The sequence below is a fragment of the Callorhinus ursinus genome, unplaced genomic scaffold (genome assembly GCF_003265705.2).
Source record: "Callorhinus ursinus isolate GAN/ISIS: 27379988/994484 unplaced genomic scaffold, GSC_fseal_2.0 scaffold1, whole genome shotgun sequence".
Classification (NCBI taxonomy): domain Eukaryota; kingdom Metazoa; phylum Chordata; class Mammalia; order Carnivora; family Otariidae; genus Callorhinus; species Callorhinus ursinus.
Window position 1 is genome coordinate 119,943,256 of NW_027397063.1, and position 23,199 is coordinate 119,966,454.

General features: G+C 38.2%; 1 protein-coding gene across 7 annotated transcripts in view; it reads left to right on the top strand.

Annotated features, from left to right (window-relative positions):
* Positions 1–23,199, top strand: part of CPNE4 (copine 4) — a 516,611-nt gene that overhangs the window by 357,533 nt on the left and 135,879 nt on the right. For all 7 annotated transcript variants that reach the window (XM_073900035.1, XM_073900038.1, XM_073900041.1 and 4 more), the window contains 2 exons: positions 8,343–8,414; positions 15,245–15,319. In XM_073900035.1, the coding sequence (XP_073756136.1) occupies positions 8,343–8,414; positions 15,245–15,319 (147 nt within the window). The remainder of the gene's footprint in view (positions 1–8,342; positions 8,415–15,244; positions 15,320–23,199) is intronic.

The window sequence follows — 23,199 nt, forward strand, 5'->3', positions numbered from 1 at the left end:
TGGTGCTGCTGGAGGGAGCCAGATAGGGTAAGTTAGATAGGACACCCATAAGGAGCAAAGGGAAAGTTCTTATATGTCCCACAGGTGACCACTTTCCTCCTACACAACAACTATTGAAGACTTCTAATGTGGATCTTGAAAAATGAATAAAATTTGCCAACTGAGGAGAGTGGGTATGAGTCATCCTAGGCAGAAGTATGCTTTAAAAAATACTCTTTAAAATATTTTTAAAGCTTCCCTTTAGTGTTTAGTGCACAGGAGAGGCCAAAGATCTCAGGAGTTACTCTGTGTTCAGACAAGATTGTGGGTCCTTTAGGTTAGCAGTGGGAGCAAGGCAACCAGGAAATGGAGGGAGAGCAGCAAGAGAAAGCTCTTCTAGCATAATCTGTGTCTTGAGCAGGTCTAATTTCTACCAGGTGTAGTGATATTGCCCAGAAGTCCTAGGAGGAGAAATGGAAAGGTAGGGATTTCCCTAAAATCAGTCATCACTGAGGCATCATTACATCCTTTCCTGGACTTTGAACCTGATCATGGGCTAACTCAGTCTATTAGTTCCCTGTGTTTACAGTTACAAATTATCACAAACATGGTGGCTTAAAATAACACGTATTTATTCTCTCACTGTTCTAGGGGGCAAAAGTCTGAAATCAAGGTGTCAGCATTGCCATGCTTTTTCTGAAGGCTATAGGGGAAAATCTATTCCTTGCCTCTCCCAACCTCTGGTGGCTGCCAGCATCCCTTAGCTTGTGGCCACATCACTCCAAATGTCCACTGCCTTCAAATCTCTCTGCTCCACCTTCATGTTTTCTTCTCTCCTGAATGTGTGTTATCATATTCCCCACCCCCTGATTCTCTCTTATAAGGACACCGGGATTGCATTTAGGGTCCACCCAAATAATCCAGGATAATCTCCCCGTTTTAAGATCCTTAACTTAATTACAACTGCAAAGACTTTTTTGCCATATAAGGTAATACAGAGGTTTTAGGCATTAGGATATGAATATCTTTTGGGGGGGGGATCATTTTTCAGCCTACCATAAGCCAACATTGCTAAAGCACCTTGTGTCAGAGTGCAAAGCCCCCAAGAGCCTAGTCTCTCTAAATTAAAGGTCTTCTTTCTGTCTTCATACTCACCCTCTTCCTCATACTCATTTTATGCCCTTCTGACCTACAGTGCTCTCCACTTGGAGTATCATCCCTCCCCTCTTTGACTATTCAATTCTCTTCCAGAAGCTTTCAGGTCAGAAGTAGTTTCTTCAGAAATGCCTTGCCTGACCTCCTGGACCAGGCCAGTCTTTCTTCATGGCATGACTGTGCTTCTCCTTGCAGAGTTGGAATTTGACCTGTGTATTGTGTGGCTATTTCTGGGAGGGCAGTGCCCCTGCCTGCCTTGTATCTTCACTATATTTTCAATGCCCAGCACATAATATTCAATACATATTTATTCAATGAAGGAATGAATCCTGGCTTCAATTCTTATAAAGTATGTGTATTAGCTTGTTTGGGCTGCCATAAAAGAATACCACAGACTGGTGGCTTAAACAACAGACATTTATTTTATCATAATTCTGGAGACTGGAATTCCAAGATCAAGGTGACAGCAGGGTTGGTTTGTGGTGAGGCCTCTTTTGCTGACTTGCAGACAGCTGTGCTCACTATGTCTTCACATAGCCTTTCTTCTGAGTACATATGTAGAGAGGGAAAGCTCTCTGATGTATTCTCCTCTTCTTATAAGGACACTAGTGCTATAGGATTGGGGGCACCCCCTAAATGAGGGGGGCCTCCACCCTCATTTAACCTTAATTATCTCCTTAAAGTCCCTACCTCCAAATACAAGCACTTTGTGGTTTAGGGCTTGAACATATGTATTTGGGGAGGACCAGTTTAATTCATAATGTTATGTGACCTTAGATAAACTCCTTATTTTCTCCAAGCCTTGCCTCTCTTGTTCCAATTGCTTGGGGGGAAGAAAGAGTGTTGATCATTAAATGACAACAAAGGGATAACATATGTGAAGCACTCAACACATTATCTGGCACAGAGGAAAAGTTTTGGTTGTTTTTCCTAGAAGTAGACAAAGACTGGAGAGAAAGTAGAGAATTTGGGAGGTGAAGGAAAAACCAAAAGGGGAGTGGAGATGTGAGATGAGAAAGGGAAAGTAGCCAACAAAGTAAAGGGTACATTGTCTAATAAATCACCACTGGAACAACTAGAGCTTCATCCCACTGAGGAAACTCTGCTGCCTCTGTAGAACAAATACCACAGAGTCACTCCGTCCCTGGGGCAAAAGACTGGGGGATTTCCATACCAAAGTCCATCAGTCATTGGTTGATGTTCACTGCCAAGGGTGTTACTATCAGCCTGCTGCACCTGCAGACAACAGGCAAGCATATCAGAGAAAATCTTTAGGTAACAAAATGCCAATGCCAGTGGTTGGAAGCCCAGCCTGCTCTGCAGTAGTAAAACCTGAGGAGATCGGGCATGTCTTCCTCTCTCTGCTACAGTGAGCCATCAGGAAACCTTGGTTGTTCTCTGTAGTGGTGGTCGTAGTAATTGCTAGTTTGCAAAACTAGGGATGTTCCTTGACAAAAGGTTCTGGGGCCAAACAAGTGTAAGGAATGCTTCTTACATGGTTGTACTCAGGGGGACTCACAAATAAAGCTCTGTTGATGTCTTGCAGTTGAGCTATGAAACTTCTTCTGATCCTATGATTTCCAGATTTATTTCCACAGTTTTTTCATGCACTATGTACTTACCTTTTAAGAAATAAAAATTCTCTGATACATGCTTTGGGGGTAATCGATTCTGATTCAGACCAGAGATGTGACTGTCAAATATTGTAAAGAAGTTTCTCATCTGCTCACCACGATAGTCTCAGAACAGTGCCTGGCACAGAGAAGTTGTTCAATAAATGGTTTTTGTTACAACAGAGTCTTAAAGAAATTTCAAAAAAGAATCTGAAGACATTTTCAATGAAAGCAATCCCATAAAAAATGACTGTCTGATTTCCAGAATGACTGTTTTAAAAGACTTTGAAAGAAAGTTCAGCTGAATGTACACTTGTTGAAATATTGGCCAAAGTATTTTTTATTCTCCTGGCTTTCTTACCATTCATCCAAATGAAACAGTGGACTTTCCTGAAAAATGAGGACCGATGCGGTTAGAATATTTTCCATTTCAAAGGAACGAAGTGCTTCTTCCCCTGATCCATCTGTAAATACAGATCATGCGTGGCACTGATGTCCTTCTGGTCCACCTTTGCTAAAAAAGAGTGTTTGTACTTCTATTTCCTCCCCCTATACTTCACCATTTTATTGAATGGTAAAGATTGCAGTTATGACCCCACTGTAGGGTAGAAATCAAATTAGAATCAAATTAGAGAACTTCTATCTTTAAGTCTAAAATGAGTCTCTGGTGGGCAGCATATAGATGGGCTTATTTTTTATCCATTCTGTCACCCTATGTCTTTTGATTGGTGTGTTTAGTCCATTTACGTTCAAAGTAATAATTGATAGATATGTAGTTATTGCCATTTTATTACTTGTTTTGTGGTTGTTTCTGAAGATTTACTCTGGTCCTTTCTTGTCTCTCTTTCATGTTTTGCTGATTTTCTTTAGTGATATACTTGGATTTCTTTCTCTTTATTCTTTGAATATTTATTAGTGGTTTTTGATATATGGTTACCATTATGTTTGTATATAACCTTTTCTGCAAATAGCAGTCTATATTAGGTTGATGGTTGTTTAAGTTTGAACCCATTTTTTCTCCTCTCCTCCCCACATTTTAGATATATGTTATTATATTTTATATCCTTTTTTTGTGAGTTCCTTGACTGATATGTTTTACAGAAATATTCATTTTTACTGCTTTTATGTTTCCTGTCTTTATACTGTCACTTTTTTTTCTCTTTCCACTCAAAGAGTCCCCTTTAATGTTTCTTGTAGAGCTGGTTTAGTGGTCATGAATTCCTTTAGTTTTTGTTTTTCTGGGAAACTCTTTATTTCTCCTTCTATTCTGAATGATAGTCTTAATGGATAGAGTATTCTTGGCTGCAGATTTTTCCCATTCAACACTTCGAATATATCATGCCACTGTCTTCTGGCTTGCAAAATTTCTGTTGAAAAATATCCTACTAGCCTTATGTGTTTTCCCTTGCAAGCTACTGACTTCTGTAGTCTTGCTGCTTTTAAATTTTTTTCTTTATCACTACATTTTGTAAATTTAATTACAATATGTCTTGGTGTGGGTCTACTTTTGTTGTTTTTTTGTGGGAGTTCTCTGTGCCTCTTGAATCTGTATATCTGTTTCCTTCCCCAGATTAGGGAAGTTTTCAGCTATTGTTTCTCCAAATAAATTTTTTGGCCCCTTTTCTCTATCTTCTCCTTCTGGGACTCCTAGAATATGAATGTTATTACATTTGATGGAATCACTGAGTTCTCTAAGTCTGTTCTCATTTTGTATAATTCTTTTCTCTCTCTTTTCTTTAGTGTGATTACTTTCCATTACTCTGTCTTCTAGGTCACTAATTCATTCCTCTGCTTCTTCTATCCTGCTCTTAATTCCATCAAGCATGTTTCTCATTTCATTTATTGAGCACTTTATCTTTGTAATGTTATTCCTTATCTCTGTGTTAAGGGTCTCACTCATGCCTTCCACTCTTTTCTCAAGTCCAATGAGTAATCCTTATGATCATTGCTTTAAATTCTCTATCAGGCATGTTACTTGAATTAGAGGACTTCTAACAAGTGTATCCTCTTGCCAGGCAGTGCTGGCTGGTTTGTTTTGTTTTTTGTTTTGTTTTGTTTTGGTTTTTGCCTCAAATGTCCTCTGACAAGACCTAAGGCCTTCCTGAGCCTGATGTAGTTGCTTCAGCTGCAAGAAAGCCTACATGACAAGTGAGATTTGCAACAAATAGCCTTTTCCCTATAGATCACTGGCCCAGCTGGCCATCCCCACCACTTTTGCCCAACAGCCCTAAGAATGGCAACATCATTGTTTGTTGATCTTTATTACAATGAAAAGCTTGAAACCCTAATTATTATTCATTCTTTGGAGATGAGATGGAGGCCTGGAAGCTGTAAAATAAGTTTGTTTGATTGCCTGCTTAATTAGTCATTTGTATACCCAAATGCTCACTTATTAAACAGGAATATTTCTGGGGAGATTGCTTATCTTCCTAGCATTAGCAAAAGATAGGAGTTGGAACATAATAGCATTCTCCTCACACCCAACAAATGGGAATGTTGGCATTTCTAGATAAGAGTGAGGAAAGAGAATGTGACCATCCAACATCTTGTAAGTTAAGTTTCCCTTGGTCTTGCTTGAAGAATGAAAATGTGGATCTTGGAAGACACAGTCTGTAAAGACAGTGTACCCATACCCACACCTGGTAATCCAGTGGATTTTTACAATGCTGAGAGGATGGTTGGGGTCACTTGAAGCCATAGGGGTAGGACACCCATGTGGATGAAGCAATGACAATGGACAATGGTATTTCTGAGGCCAAATTTATTTGGGAAACAGGATATGTTGCCTTTCTTTAGTCAGATGTTGGCCTGGATGCTGCTTACCAGTGACCCTTGTTTTGTCATTGATTCATGTGTTTTCCCTATTCCTCCGTGCTGAAAACCCCTGGAGAGAGACTATAAAGTCTTCCTAATGTCCCTTTCCTGTTTGTTTCCTGTGTTTCCTCTGTGTTTTGGTTCATCTCAAGTTCAAGAATGATGTCTACATTTTTCTAGGAAATGGTAGCTTTTCTAAAACCTGTGTTAATCTGTGAATGGGAAGGGAGAGGGGATAATGATTCTGACTACAGGAGAAGAACCACTTGAACCTTCTTAATGAGTAGGGTGGGAAATATGAGTAATTTAGATTCAGACGTAACTATAGGAAGGGACGCAAATTCCTTTATCATCTGAAATTTTTTCATGTCATTTTATTGATAGCCAGCTGTGAATAAAAAAAAAAAAAACTATGTTCTTAATCATTATGCTACACTGCCCTTAACCAAAGCCAGTGTCTTCAGATTACTCCATTCTTGAGGTTTAACTTGATCATTTCTTTTCAGTCTTCTTCATATTTACATATTGAGGGTTAAGCACACAAACGTAAGATCCAGGGCTTAAAAGCAAACACATAGAGTCCAAATCCAGCAGTGAAAATTTTCTGAATCTCTTTCATGAGTTCATATACCTATCAAATGTAGCCGGAGATCAGTTTCTGGAGTCAGACCCATGTTCAAATCTCTGCCACTTCCTCTTAGCCTTGGGGCTTTGGAAAAGTTACTTAAAATCTCTGTGTCCTATTTCTGTCATCTATAAAAGGAAATTAACAATACCAAATTTGTGGGGAAATAAAATTAGCAATAAAGTGACCACTAAAACAACAACTTTACTCAATTTCTCATTTCCTTCAGATTCTATTCTCTCTACCTCATTTTATAGCCAAACTTATTGAAATAATTGTCTTCTTGTGTTTGCTCTGTGTCCTTCCCTCTTTCTCTCTTCTTCAACCTACTCCAATCTGCTTTCTGCCCCAAACCTGAATATGTGTTCTTTGCTCCCCAAATTTAATGTCCTCTTTCAGTGTCCCTTATCTCAATGAATGGCACAACCATCTGATCCAATGATGCATTTATCATTTATCATACCTCCTGCTCTCTTCATTTTTAATCCATTTCCAAATTCCTTCCTCTTCCCTCCATTTCCACGACCATCACTACCTCTTGCCTGGACTGCTGCAAAAGATTCTGAAGTGGTCTACTCTCATACACCCCACCACCTATCCACTTATTGTTCCCACCACAGCCAATGCATCTCTCTTTTGTGCTGAGTTATATTGGTTTATTTGACCATTTGGTTAATGCCTTTCTCTGCCACAGAATGTAAGTTCCATTAGGTCAGATATTGCATCTGACTTTGCTTACCACTCTATTCTTAGTGCCCAACATTGAGGCTGGAACAATGAAGGTTAAGTAAATATTTTGGGAATGTGTACTCCTTAAATGGGAGTTTCCATTGCTGTCATTATTGTCATTATCTTCATTGTCATCACTATCATCATCCATCACCAGGTGATTTCTTACAGAAATACTCTTTTCTCTTCAGATCACAGCCAGTTGAGCATCAGGATCTTTAAATCTGCTTGGCCTAGGAAAGTTCTATGAACTTTTTGCATTTGACACTAGCATAGTCAAAATATTTACATTGCTCTAACACAGAGACAGAGAGATATAAGGATGTCAGAGAATGGGTTTGTATCCCTGCTTTTTACAGTGATCTCCTTTCCTAGTCTGTAAATCATATGGATATTGTTACCTGAGCTGCTATATAGGGCTACTCACAACATTGCAACTTGCTCCCTTCAGCACAAGGGCTCTGAGAGAGAAGAATAAGATGGTGATCAAGAAGGAAGTTACATTCGTTTTGTAACCTAATCTCAGAAGGGATACTTCATCATTTTTGTGGTATTCTATTCATTAGAAGCAAGTTATTAGGTCCATCCTACACTCAAGGAGAGAGAATTGCACAATGGCATGAATAGGACCATTGAGAGCCATCCTATATAGAAGCTGTCTACTGCAAGGTATGACTTTGTTCTCCCTCAGCAAGAGCACAGCTGTCATTTGATTAAATCTTTTCTCCTTTGAGAATCATGGATTCCATATCCATCAAGGCTCCAATACCTTGTCATACATTTCTTTCAAAAATGGGAAGGAAGAGCGGGGTGGGGCAAGTTCTGCTAAGAATAGCTCCCAATATAATAGCAACTTTAGTTGTCATTGCTTGTTGTGCATTGACACTGAATCATGAAGAGGACCCCAATTACTCCTTTTTGCTTGTCTGGGCAACAGTTTTCTAATGACTGACTTTATAGCTCCCTAATGAATATGTTAAAAACAGAACTCTAGAGATTATAGATATATAAAGTGTATATTTAGACCTTGGGTTTCTTTTCCTTCCTGTAGCCCACCCCCACTTTGCACAGAGGTTTTAGGGCTAATTTGACATCATTCTGAAACTTTATCTGTTTTATCAGAAGGTACATATCCAACATTTTCTATCTAATTTGTTGTAAATGCTTCAGATTGAGTCACCTCCTAATTGACTGACTCATCTATAATTTCTCATGCCCTCACTCTCTTACATCACAGGTCATAAGAATAAAGAAGGGAATAACCTGTATTTAGGAGAGTTTCATGGAAAAAAACCTTAGAAAATAAATAGACATAGTGTTATAATTTCAAGTAGAGTTGTGAATGCAGAATTTTGTAAAGAAAAAATTAAGAAGTAGATCTACAATCATATAACTAGTATCTCCACTTTTTGTTTCCTTTTGTGCAGATTGTTTCCCAGAGAAAACTGTCTAAATCCTTGTTGAAGCATGGAAACACAGCAGGGAAATCCTCCATCACGGTAAGCCCTTCCTTAGCAGCCCTCTGTCCAGATGCCCAGATGGAGCAGCTGGTCCAAACCTTACAGTAGGAAGCAAACCCTCTAACTATTGGGCGTTGATGCCACAACTGCTTAGCTATCCAAATTACTCCTTCCCTTCTTGTTCCTTTTTCCTTTTTGCCAATACAATTTTGACCCTTCTACCCCTAGGGAAAAGGGATAGAAAAAGAATTTGAAAGTGAGGCCATTCACTTCTACTAAGCACTTCTGCAGTTAATATGTAGGTTTTAGTGGGCGACAAAGATGGAGTTGCCGAGAACATTAAGAATGTAAAATTTCAAATCATCAAGCTATCTATCCCTGCCTCTCATTTTTTTGAGAATTAAAAATCTGCTCTAATAGCAGTTAGTCCAAGGTTAGTTTTGTTTCCTAAGGACCAGATAGCTCAGCATTTAACTCTCCTCTTTAATATACTAGTTTGGAGTTATGTTATTGTATTTAGTAGCCACTACCCACATGTGATTATTTAAACTTAAATAAAATTATTCAAAATTAAATAAAAGAAAATATCCCCATACCTTACACTAGCCATATATCAAGTGTTCAGTAGTTACATGTGGCTATGAATGTGGGGAGGAAACAGAGATCCAGATTCAGAAAGCACAGAAATCCCCCAACAAACAACCCAAGGAGGTCCACACCAAGACACTTAGTAATTAAATGACAAAACATAATGATAAAGAAGGAATGTTAAAGGTTGCAAGAGAAAACTAGGCAGTTACATACAAAGGAAACTCCATAAGGCTATCGGCTGATTTTCCAGCAGAAACTTTGCAGGCCAGTAGAGAGTGGCACAATATATTCAAAGTGCTGAAAGGGAAAAATTTGCAGCCAAGAATACTCTATCCAGCAAGGCTATCATTCAGAATAGGAGAAATAGTTTCCCAGATAAACAAAAATTAAAAGAATTCATGACCACTAAACCAGCCTTACAAAAAACGTTAAGGGGGACTGTGTGAGTAGAAAACAAATACCACAAGTAAGAGTGAGAAATATAGGAAGCACAAAAGCAAAAATAAATAAATAAATAAATAAATGTATCCTCAAATATCAGTCAAGAGAAGCGCAAAATAAAAGGATGTAAAATGTGATACCAAATATCTGAAACATAAACGGGAGAGAAGTAAAGAATGAGTTCAAAATTAAGCAACCGTCAGCTTAACATAGACTGCTATAAGCAGAAGACATTATATATAAACTGAATGGTAACCAAAAATCAAAAAACAGTAATAGATATGCATAAAATAAAGAGTAAAGAATCCAAATATTTTACTAAAGAAAGCCAACTTTCTTCAAGAGAAGAAAGGAACAGAGAACTACAAAAACAACCATAAAATAAGTAACAAAATGGCAATAAATACACACATATCAATAATTACTTTGAATGTAAATGGACTAAATGCTCCAATCAAAAGACATAGGGTGATGGAGTAGATTTAAAAAAAATAGAGTCATCTATAGGCTGCCTGTAAGAAAATTATTTCAGATCTAAAGACACATACAGACTGAAAGTGAAAGGATAGAGAAACATTTATCATTCAAATGAAAGTAAAATGAAAGCCAAAGTGACAATACTTATATTGGACAAAACAGACATTAAAACAAAAGCTGTAACAAGGGACAAAGAGAGACACTATATAATCATAAACAGTACAATCCAACAGGAAGATATAAGAATTGTAAATATGTATGCACCCAAGATGGGAGCACCCAGATACATAAAGCAGTTAATAACATAAAGGAACTAATCAATAATAATACAATAATAGTAGGGATTTTAATACTCACATCAATGGATAGATCATCCAAACAGAAAATCAACAAGGAAACAGTGGCTTTGAATGACACACTGGATCAAATGAATCTAACAGACATATTCAGAACATTCCATCCTAAAACAGCAGAATGCACATTCTTTTCAGGTGCATATGGGCCGTACTCCAGAATAGATAACAGATTAGGCCACAAAACAAGTCTCAACATATTAAAAAAGATGGACATCATACCATGCATCTTTTCTGAAACTGGAAATCAACCACAAGAAAAAACATGGAAAGCACACAAATACACAGAGGTTAAATAACATGCTACTAAACAATGAATGGGCCAATCAAGAAACCAAAAACAAAATAAAAAATACATGGAGAGAAATGAAAATGAAAATGCAATTGTCCAAAATCTGTGGGATACAGCAAAGGCTGTTCTAAGAGGGAAGTTTATAGCAATATAGGCCCACCTCAAGAAGCAAGAAAAGTCCCAAATAAACAACCAACCTTGTATCTAAAGAACTAGAAATAACAACTGACACCACAGAAATACACAAGATTGTAAGAGAATATTATGAAAAATCCTATACCAGGAAATTGGACAACCTAGTAGAAATGGATAAATTCCTAGAAACATATAAGCTCCCAAAATTGAATCAGGAAGAAATAAAAAATTTGAACAGACCAATTATCAGCAATGAAATTGAATTAGTAATGAAAAAACTCCCAGCAAACAAAAGTCCAGGGCCAGATGACTTCACAGGTGAACTCTACCAAACATCTAAAGAAGAATTAATACCTATTCTTCTCAAACTATTCCAAAAAATAGAAGAGGAGGGAGAACTTCCTAATACCATTCTACACTGATACCAAAACCAGAGAAAGACATTGCAAAAAAAGAGAACTACAAGCCAGTATCTCTGATGAATGTAGGTGCCAAAAATCCTCAACAAAATACTAGCGAACAGAATCTAACAATACATTTAAAAAATTCACCACGATCAGGTGGGATTTATTTCTGAGATGTAAGCATGGTTCAATATTTGCAAATCAATGTGATACATCACATCAATAAAAGAAGGGATAAAAATCATATGATCATATTGATAGCTGCCAAAAAAGCATTTGACAAAGTATAACATCCATTCATGATAAAATCCATCAAAAAATAGGATTATAGGAAACATACTTCACATAATATACAAAAAACCTACAGCTAACATTATACTCAATGGTGAAAAATTGAGAGCATTTTCTCTAAGGTCAGGAACAAGACGGGGATGTCCACTCTCACCACTGTTATTTGACATAGTACTGGACTTCCTAGCCCCATCATCAGACAAGAGGAATGAATCAAGGCATCCAAATTGGTATGGAAGAAGTAAAACTTTCCCTATTTGCAGATGACATGATACTATATAGAGAAACCCTAAACACTCCACCAAAAAACTACTAGAACTGGGGTGCCTGGGTGGCTCAGTCAGTTAAGCATCTGCCTTTGGCTCAGGTCATGATCTCAGGGTGCTGGGATTGAGCCCCACATCAGGCTCTCTGCTTGGTGGGGAGCCTGCTTCTCCCTCTTCCTCTGCCTGCCACTCCCCCTGCTTATGTGTGCATGCTCTCTCTCTCTGTCAAATAAATAAATAAAATCTTTAAAAAAATTACTATAACTGATAAATGAATTTAGTAGGGTTGCAGGATACAAAATCAACATACAAAAATCCATGGCATTTTTATATACTAAAACTGAAGCAACAGAAGAGAAATTAAGAAAACAATCTCATTTATTATTGTACCAAAGAAAATTAAATACCTAGGAAAATTTTTTTTAATTTTTATTGTTATGTTAATCACCATACATTACATCATTAGTTTTGGATGTAGTGTTCCATGATTCATTGTTTGTGCATAACACCCAGTGCTCCATGCAGAACATGCCCTCTTTAATACCCATTACCAGGCTAACCCATCCGCCCACCCTCCTCCCCTCTAGAACCCTCAGTTTGTTTCTCAGAGTCCATCATCTCTCATGGTTTGTCTCCCCCTCCAATTTCCCTGCCTTCATTCTTCCCCTCCTGCTATCTTCTTCTTCTTCTTTTTTTCCTTAACATATATTGCATTATTTGTTTCAGAAGTACAGATCTGTGATTCAACAGTCTTGCACAATTCACAGTGCTCACCATAGCACATACTCTCCCCAATGTCTATCACCCAGCCACCCCATCCCTCCCACCCATCCCCACTCCAGCAACCCTCAGTTTGTTTCCTGAGATTAAGAATTCCTCATATCAATGAGATCATATGATACATGTCTTTCTCTGATTGACTTATTTCACTCAGCATAACACCCTCCAGTTCCATCCACGTCGTTGCAAATGGCAAGATCTCATTCCTTTTGATGGCTGCATAATATTCCATTAATACCTAGGAAAAATTTAACCAAGGACCTGTACTCTGAAAATCATGAACGATATTGAAGATGACACAAACAAGTGGAAAGATACTCCAAGCTCATGGTTTGGAAGAACAAATATTGTTAAAATGTCCATCCTACCCAAAGCAATCTGCACACTCAGTGCACTTCTTAATCAAAATACCAACAACATTTTTCACAGAACTAGAATAGACAATCCTAAAACTTGTATGGAACCATAGAAGACTCCGAATAGCCAAAACAACTTTGAAAAAGAAAAACAAAGCTGGAGGTATCACAATTCCAGATTTCAATTTGTATAGTGAAGTTGTAGTAATCAAAACAATATGGGACTGGCACAAAAATAATTACATAGATCAGTGGAATAGAATAGAAAGCCCAGAAATAAACCCACATTTATATGGTCAATTTATCTTTGATACAGGAGGAAAGAATATGCAATGGGAAAAAGACAGCCTCTTCAACAAATGGTATTGGGAAAACTGGATGGCTAAATGTAAAAGAATGAAACTGGACCACTGGCTTACACTATGCACAAAGATAAACTCAAAATGGATTAAGGACCTAAATGTGAGACCTAAAACTGTAAAAATCCTAGATAAGAGCATAGGCAGTAATTTCTCTGATATTGGACAATAGCAACTTTTTTCTAGATATGTCTCCTGAGGCAAGGGAAACAAAAGCAAAAATAAACTACTGGGGTTTCATCAAAATAAAAAGTTTCTGCACAGCAAAGGAAATGATCAACAAAACTAAAAGACAACCTACTGGATGGGAGAAGATATTTGCAAATGACATTTCTGATAAAGGGTTGATATCCAAAATATATAGGGAACTTACACAACTCCACATCCCAAAAACAAATAATCCAATTAAAAATGGGCAGAAGACACTTCTCCAAAGAAGACATACAGATGGCCAACAGACACATGAAAAGATGCTCAGTGTCACTCATCATCAGGGAAATACAAATCAAAACTACAATGAGATATCACCTCACCTGTCAGAACGGCTAACATCAAAAACACATGAAACAACCAGTGTTGGTGAAGAAGTGGAGAAAAAGGAACTCTCTTGCACTGTTGGTGCAAATGCAAACCGGTACAGCCACTGTGGAAAACAGTATGGCGGTTCCTCAAAAACTACTCTATGATCCAATAATTGCACTATTGGGTATTTACCCAAAGAATACAAAAACACTAATTTGAAGGGATACATGAACCCCTATGTTTATTGCAGCGTTATTTACAATAGTGAAATTATGGAAACAGCCCAAGGGTCCACGGATAAATGAATGGATAAAGAAGATGTGATACACACACACACACACACACACACACACGCACATGCCTGGAATATTATTCAGCCATAAAAAACAATGAAATCTTGCCATTGGCAATGACATGGATGGAGCTATAGAGTATTATGCTAAGTGAAATAAGCCAGTCAGAGAAAGACAAATACCATATGATCTCACTCATATGTGGAATTTAAGAAACAAAACAAACAAAGGAAAAGATTTTTAAAAAGGAGAGACAAACCAAGCATAGACTCTTAACTATAGAGAAAAAACTGATGATTACCAGAGGGGAGGTGGGGCCCTGAAATAGGGGATGGCGATTAAAGAATACAGTTACCATGATGAGCACTGAGTGATGAATAGAATTGTTGTATCACTATATTGTACACCTGAAACTATTATAATACTGTATGTTAACTAATTGGAATTTTTAAAAATTAACCAAAAAGTAATTACATGTGGCTAGCAGCTACTGTACTGAACAGTGCAGATTACAATACATTTCTGTCATCACATAATGTTCCATTGGGCAATACTGGAAGTATTTCTAAATAAAACCTTAAAATTTCAAGTAAAACTCCAGTACTTGAAACTTTGGCATCTTGTTTTAAAGCCCATGAGGAAGGTAGAGAAAGTGGCCTCATCATTGTGTAGACAAGTGAAAAAGGTAGAAAAATGTACCAGGAAAATCTGAATTGCTAGGGGGGTAAATTGCCAGGTGGCAAACCTCCTGAGGTCCTTTGAACATTCCTTTTTAACTTGAAAGTGACCGATTCGTTTAAAAAAAAAATGTTAAAGTCATTTTTAAGGGAAAAATGCAAAAAGATTCCCTGTGTTGTAAGTTATGACCACTCTCACAAGCACTTACCTGAGTCTGTTGCTTGAATATTTTAAATGATGCATTCATATCAAGGTTTTTCTTTTTTTACTTCCATGTCCAATCCATACAAACAGTTCAAAGAGTCTTTGAAGACCCCATTGGTGCTCTATTAAGCCGTGGATCCAAAGAGTCACTCCCAAAGTGCACAAACCCAGAGAAGCTTTGGGATGGTGAATCCAGGTTTGAGGTTTGCCTTTGGCCTTTGTTCTTTCCCAGAAGAACACTACCTCATCTTGCCACTTTTACTGTAAGACTGGAGATTTTGCTTCTCCACACATCCCAGAAAAATTTATCTCCTTCTTCATTTTAAATATTTAAATACTCCTCTTAATCTTGGGTCCTTGGATCAGAACAGTGGCTTCAAAAGCTTCTGGAAAACACTTGGAAATATTTGAAAATTTTTTTCTTTAGGTGATTGCAGAAGAATTATCTGGCAATGATGACTACGTTGAACTTGCATTCAATGCACGGAAATTGGATGACAAGGTAAAGTGTTTGGCATTAACCTTACTGAAGGAAGTAATAAAGCTAGCATGCAAAGTTTAATCAGATTTCCCCCTGCAGCTTTTTTTTCCCTTCCAATCCACCTTATTAAACAGATCAAAGATTTCAGAAAGGTCTGCAAAGTAAGACTTTCCCCAAATTGAGAAGCAGTTGATGAGAAGGGGGAGGGACTATAATTAAAAAAAGACAATTTTGTTACACCAAGGCTTCGTTTATTCCCAAATGCCCAGGTCAATGTGCACAGGTAAATATGGTTTAACCCCATTGCTAGGGACATTTCATAAGAAAACAAATGACATGAAAGGGAGAAGTGACATTTATGAAGCACCTATATTTTCCAAGCACAGGCTTAAGAGCTTTTCATGCATTATCACATTTAATCATTCTTACAATTCCCACCTAGCAGGCATTATTAACTTCGTTTTGCAGATGAGGAAATAGATTCAAAGATGAAGTAACTTGTCTAAGGGCACTCCACGTGTTAGTCCAGATAATCCCAGAAACAGGATTAAATATGCAAGGATTTTATTAGGAACATAGGGAGGAAATCTGCAGATGGCAATGCAAATCTGACCATGGGTAAAGGAGAGAGGGAGAAAGGGGTGGGCAGCAGTATTCTGGAATGCCATTCAACTAAGGAAGATTAAGGAAGGCCATCAGAGAGTCCTAAGGGTCAATATTGGCCAGCAGGAAAGTTTCATGTCCCGCATGCCTGCCTTAATATCCCCTACACATGCAGACACCCGGAGCCTGGCCTCAGTGCAAATATGTAAAATAAGGGATGTATTTCAGGGCACAGCAGCTGGGGATCTTGGTCAGTTACACTCCCTGTAGTGGGAGGTCTATAAGGTGATTTTCTTGGCTACCATATCCTGCTAGTAAATGGTTAAAATGGAGGATTCATTTCCATGTCAGTTCTAGGGGAATCTGGCTCCCAGCTGTATTCTTTCTATTATATCTGATAACTTCCACCCAATCACAGGCCATGTTAGTCTTATATATACAGAAAAAGTTCCTCAGTCTCCACCCCTTAAAAAAGGGGTGGAGTATCCTTTCCAACCTTACCATATATTTATGATTTCCCTCTAACTGTATCCTTAGGTCAAAAACACATCACATTAATAACTGTATTCACAAAGGACTCTTATTTTCCTAGAGCACAACTAGAGAATGGGATTTTTGGAGGTGGTACCACGTTTTCAAACAATTGCTGACAGGCATTAGGCTGAAAAAGGTAAAACGATGTATCAGGCAGTTCCCTAAAGTCTTAGGCAGCCATTTACAGCCTGGCATATCTCATTCCCTTTCACCTATGAACAGTACTCAGACCATTTATGCATTCATTAATTCATTCTTTTATTTGTTCATTCATTCTTCATTCATCGTTCATTCACTGAACCTTTGTGGCATGCTTGTTTTGCATCAGGTGGTGGGGTAAAGACATTTTAAACCATTCTCACAGATACAACCTGTAATTCACTGCCTAACTAAGTGAAACATAAATTTAAACTACAAATAATATAAATAATGTTATAGCCATGATGGGATGTGATAAGTGATGTATAACCGCTGTCTGGAGAAGGTAAATTCATTCTGCCTGGGGACATCAGGAAAGACTTTATCCTTATGAATAAATTATATTTGGATTCTTTTAGTATCCTGAGTAGACTGTGTGAAACTTTCATGAACTGCTACCTTTTGCCATTAGCATGAGCTAGGTGCTGGGAACTGCGGTGTGCACTGATGTCAGTTGGATGTAAGCTTTTAATCCTCACTTCCTGATGGCTGTTATGTTCTTTCTCTCCCATCATCTCCCCAAGTTTTGGAATAAGTCACCAAACTGCTTTGTAGTATCTTTCCTGGTGCCATTATAAGCCATTGGGTCAGTGTGTAGCAGTTTTAAGCTGCTCAGTTAATGGCTTAAATAATGGCTTCTTTCTACTTAATAGTCTCTTAAGCACCTCTAATCTGCCCTCTAACTGACTTCTGTTACAGTGCAAGAGGACTTGGGGGTTTGTTAGAGGGCCCATTAGCTCTGACGTGTTTGAACAGTTTCCCTTCATTCCAGCACTTGATCACAAAGCTGAAAAAGCCTCATGCAGCACTTAATATGGCTCTAGGCGACCATTCTCACCTTTGTCTGGGTTGATTATCCAAGGCCCTGGTCACTGCTGAGCCTCACTGCCCCGAAGCTGTAGACTCCAGGTCATTCATAATGTGGGTATCTTGCCCAGTCTCTCTTAGTAATCCAGAGAGGAGTAGGTCCTGTTCAGCACAAAGTGGAGGCCATTGTTCCTCTTTGGACTGAAAGGTAAATGGTCTCAGGTGGAAAAAGGGAAAAGTAGCATTAAGGAACCAGATGATACCATGAAATCACTTCAAACAACCTCTTCAGGAAAGCAAGGCTCAGCAAAGTCTGATGACTTACTCAGATACTACTACTGCTGATAATACTGGTTAATAGGTAATGTTGGTTATCTATTGCTGCAAAGGAAACCATCTCAACACCTAGTGACTTAACTATTCTACTACATGTCATGTTTTGAGGGTCAGAAATTGAGGCAAGTTTCAATGGGGCAATTCTGCTTCTTATGATGTTGACAGAAGTCACTCAGTGATATTCAGCTGGGGAAGGAGCTTGTTTCTAGAGTTCAGTTTAGCTTTGCTCACGTGCCTGGCACATGGGATGGCTGAAAGGCTGGGCTCAGCTTGGTTGGTCAACCAGAGTGCCTACACAGTGGCCTTGGGTTAGTCACATTTCCCACACAGTGGCTGGCTTTTCCCAGAGAAAACATCCCAAAAGAACAGAGAAGCTGTGGCCTGTTCTGACCTAGCCTTGGAAGTCATGGAGCATCAATTCTGCTGCATTGTGTTAGTTACATGTAAGTCATAAAGCCAGCTCAGAGTCAAGGAGAGGGGAGTTAGACTCCACACCTTGATGGGGGAGTGGCAAAGTCATATTATAGAAAAGCATGTGGACAGTGGACATGGTTGTTGTGGACCCCCACAGTTTTTTTGTGATCAGAATCAGAATAAGATAGTACAATTATTTCATGTCACAGCTGGAAAAATAGTTCCAAGTTTATTAAGGAGGACCTCTTTCTAGCTTTTAGCATTCGATGATATTATAGCTACCTGTGTGTTAGCAGTTGGACTTATATCTATTAATTAAGAAAATATATCATGACTAAAAGTGACTGAGATAAAGGTCTTAATTTTCTAAATTTTGTTAATTAGCATCATGAGACTAATTTTGATATACATTTGAAATCTTTCAGTATGAATATGTGGGGAAAATATGTTATATCCAATTCAGACAATGGTTATAGGACATCAGGATCCCCAGTCCCCTTGTTATCATTCTGGTAACCTTTAGATATCCAAATATGTCAGGTATAAAACCCCTGGTCTAATGCAGCTGCCTTCTTTTACAGATGAGAACATTGAGGTTCAGAGATGTGAAATGACTTACCCAAGGCCACACATAAACACACACACACACACACACACACACACACACACACACACACACACCAGTGACAGAATGGGACTTAATTGGGTTGCCTAACTAAAATCTAAATTTTTCTTCAGGGCAAAGGGTTAATGAATACATGTTGAATTGGTCTCCAGATGTGGAGGACTTGGTAATGTTCCCATGTATTTCAGGGAAATAGGAAGCCAGGGAGGAAGGAGGTGAGCAGTCCAGCAGTCCTTCAAGTGTTGTCCAAGGTCCCAAGACCCTTTCAGGGAACTACATGAGGTCAAAAGTGTTTTCATGATAATACTAAGATATTATTTTCTTTCTTCACTCTAATTCTCTCACATGTGTACAATGGTTTTCTGTAAGTGGCATGATGCCTAATATCACAACAGATTAAATGCAGAAACAGATATGAGAATCCTGCTGCCTCCTATTAAGCCATTAAGTTATTAAACTGATTTTCAAAAATGTAAAGGAATGTCATTTTTCTGGCTATTTTTTACAGTTGTCTTCCATTAAAATGCTATTTTTGTTATGATGTACTGGGTTTGTTTTTTTTATATTTTTAAAATGATATAACAAATGAATGTTTTTTAAATTTCATTTTCAGTTTATATTGGGTAAATATTGATAGATAAAATCTACATGAACAAAAGCTCCTTGGGCCCCTCAATAATGTTTGCTTCAAGTGTTGTCCAAGGTCCCAATGGCTGCTGGTCTGGTGACAACATTGGAAAGGCAAGTTAAAAATGACTATTTCTATCAAAAGAAAAGCGGTATTTCTCTCTCACTGTGGTTTGCAAGGTACTTAGTACCCCCTGGTATACCCTACAACAGCAATTCTCAAACTCTTTGGTCTTAAAACTTAAAATGCACTGCTTTTAATCTAATAAAATAGATTAGGTTTGCAAGAAATAACTTATTTATCTAATGTTAACAATTCACTTAATGGAGAGGTGGACTTTCTAATTTCTAAAGCACATTTATTACATTAGCAGCTAGTTGGCAATTAATCTAGTAAGTAAATAGAGATATGAATGTTATCATTTAGAACATTCAAGCTAACAAACAGTATTCTCTCTCCTCTCTTTCCTGAGAAAGTATTCATGTTGGTATGCTGGAACTCATTCTCACACTGATGGTCACCACATCTGTAGTAGTATCATTATAAAGTACATTTTTAGTTTTCCCATAATTCTAGATTGTTGGGGTGCTGTATAAACAAACAAATATGTCTCTAAAGCAGAGGTCAGCAAACCTTTTCTATAAAGGACCAGATGGTAAATATTTAAGGCTTTGCAGACCATATAGTCTCTGTCCCGGCTACTCTGCTCTGCCTTTGAAGCATGAAAACAACCATAGGCAATACGTAAATGAATGAGTGTGGCAGTGTTCCGATAAAACTTTATTCACAAAAACAAGCAGTGATTAGGCCACACACCATAGTTTACCAACCCCTGTTCCAAAGCAACATTAAATCTCTACCTGCTGGGCTGTGATTTTATTATGTTCAAGTATGCCTGCCTAAAAACTAATCTAACCTGGGTTGATGATAGCAAGTTATAATTAATGAGCATCTACAGTGTACAAGGTGTCAGGTGTCTAACCTGCATTATCCCCAAAACTCAAAACCATATTCCCAAAGGTGGAAATTATTATTTGCATTTTACAGATGAAGCGTAGTAAGGTTAAATAAACAGTTTGCCCAAAGTCACAAGGGTAGGAAGCTATAGAGTTTGGGTATGACCCCAAATCTTTCAGATAATCTTTCTTATTCCAATATTCCATTTTCAAGATCACTGTCATAGAAATGCACTGCTTCCTTTTCTATTCCAAACCTCAGCTGATTGCTTATTGCTCTCTTGCATAACTAAATTTCTTTCATATTGGACTAAAAGGGCAGAGTGATATGGCCTCCAAGTTATTAAAAATTTCACCATAGCAAAACTTCAGTAAAATGCCTATATCATTAACCTTGCATGCACTGAGCTGTCCCAAGGGCCATCTTAATGCCGAGTCCAGCAAAAACAGCCAAAAATTCCAGATTGTCACATAACCATACAATTAGACCAGAGTTGTGTTTTTAAGCTACAAATTTCTTAATGTACATTTAAGATATTTTTGAGCTGCTTATGAATTGTTTTGTTTCCAAGAATCAGATGCCTTCTTAGTAGTAATCATCCCTGATAGTTATGTAGTGCTTTACAAAGTGTCTTCATACACCTATATTGATAAGGCTCATGGCAGCAACACTTTTTGAGTGCTTATCATTGCCAGGTGCTAGACTCCACATACTGTATGGATCACCTCCTTTAACTCTTCCACAGTGCCAGGAGGCAAAATGTGACATTCACTCCAATGACTGACCAGAAAACTGAGACCTGAGGAAATTAAATATCTTGCCCCAGATCATGCAGATTGCATACAGTGGAATCAGGATTTGAAAGCAGTTCTAAAGGCAGTGTGCACATATTAGATTTTCAGTTACTTGAGGGCAGAGATCACATCTGATCCTACCTTCCTTGATTTATAGTATGTCCTCCTGACAACATCTCTGTGCTAACCCCAAATAGTATTTTAAAAGGATATAAAATAAAATAGAAAGAGCATTGCAATATACTACCAGGAGAAAAAGAAAGGTATTAAAGTTTATGTCAAGTACGATTACAAATATATTTTTAAAAGAAAGAAAAGAAAATTATGTCTAGATTCTCGAAAAATATTTACCAGAATGTTATTGATAGTTGTGGAATTATGGGTAAGAGTATGGGCTGGGTCTTTTTTCCTTCTTTTTTTCTATATTTTCTATTTTTAAGAAAAAATAATAACAAAAGTTTAAAATTATCAATGAAAGGAAAAAGAAAAATAACTGATAGAGTTCCTCCACTGTGGTCAGCAATTTTAAGTGCAGTGCACCAACACATTCCCTGAGGGAGCAACAATCTATTTAATGAAACAAACCTGAAGCTCCTAGAGAGGAGTCCAAAGGCATCTAGGAACAAGCTCATGTGGCTCGCATCCATTATCAAAGGGAGGTAAGAGGGAGGTTCCAATTTTTTAAGGTGAGTGTTGAAGCAGAAATAAAGGGGGTAGGGTGTGAATGTCTTGAGTAAATGTGTAGAGGTAGGAACCAGCTAGCAGTGTGTCTGGAAAGGAAAAGGACCATTTTGGTGGACAGACAAGGTTGCAGGACAGGCTTATTGACAAAAGCAGCCACTGTGGGTTCTTGACAAGATGAAGGCTGTGGTAATTTGGTACCTTCAAAAATAGAGTGGAAGTGTATATTCTGGACTCCGGGTGTTGGGGCACCTGGTGTTTAGCTCTGGGCTAGGGTGGGAGGACCACAAAGGAGGAGACAGATATATCTACCTCCCATCCTTTTTCTTTCCAAGGTGCCCTACTAAGTTTCTAGGCTGATATTCTTTTTTTATATATTTTATTTTTAAGTAATCTTTACACCCAAGGTGGGGCTCAAATTTATAACTCCAAGATCAAGAGTCACATGCTCTGCTGACTGAGCTAGTCAGACACCTCAGGCTGATATTCTTTTTTTTTTTTTTTTTTTAGATTTTATTTATTTATTTGCCGCAGAGAGACACAGCCAGAGAGGGAACACAAGCAGGGGGAGTGGGAGAGGGAGAAGCAGGTTTCCTGCCGAGCAGGGAGCCCGATGCGGGGCTCCATCCCAGGACCCAGGGATCATGACCTGAGCTGAAGGCAGATGCTTAACTGAGCCATCCAGGCGCCCCAGATATTCCTTACTATATAGAGCCAGTCATATTATTTTCCAACTCAAAACCCATCATTGCTTGCCAGCTGCTTCCCAAGGCAGGTGCAAAGGCTTTGGATAAGCATTTAAGGCCCTTGACATCATGGAGCTGACTTGCCAGGGTTGTCTCAAAACCCTCCCCTACACATCCTTAGACTGCAGTGGAATTAACCTGCCTAGTGTGCCCCTCTGTTTACTCTTTCACACTTCATGCAGTCTGTTTCCTCCCTAGAAATATCCTCCTCACAGCCATATTTTCCAGTGCAAATCCATCAACTCCCTCTCTTGTCTGTTGTACATTCATTCATTCATTCATTCATTATTAGCCTTGGGTTATATTTATTTATGTACTTGTCTTACCACCAAACCAGATGGTACTTTGGAGAAATGAGACCAAGTTTTATCCTTCCTTGTATATTAACATCAAGCACAAGACTCTATGATCAGTATATTTCCTGAGAATATTTTCTTGAGCTGAAGACTAGGATGGCTATGGGCTTCATTTTGCTTTGCTGCAGGCTAGAATTCTGGGGGAAAAAAATCACCTGATGAAATACATAATAAGAGTGTGGTAACTAAAGCTGCTGCTCAGTTAGCCTCCTATTCTATACC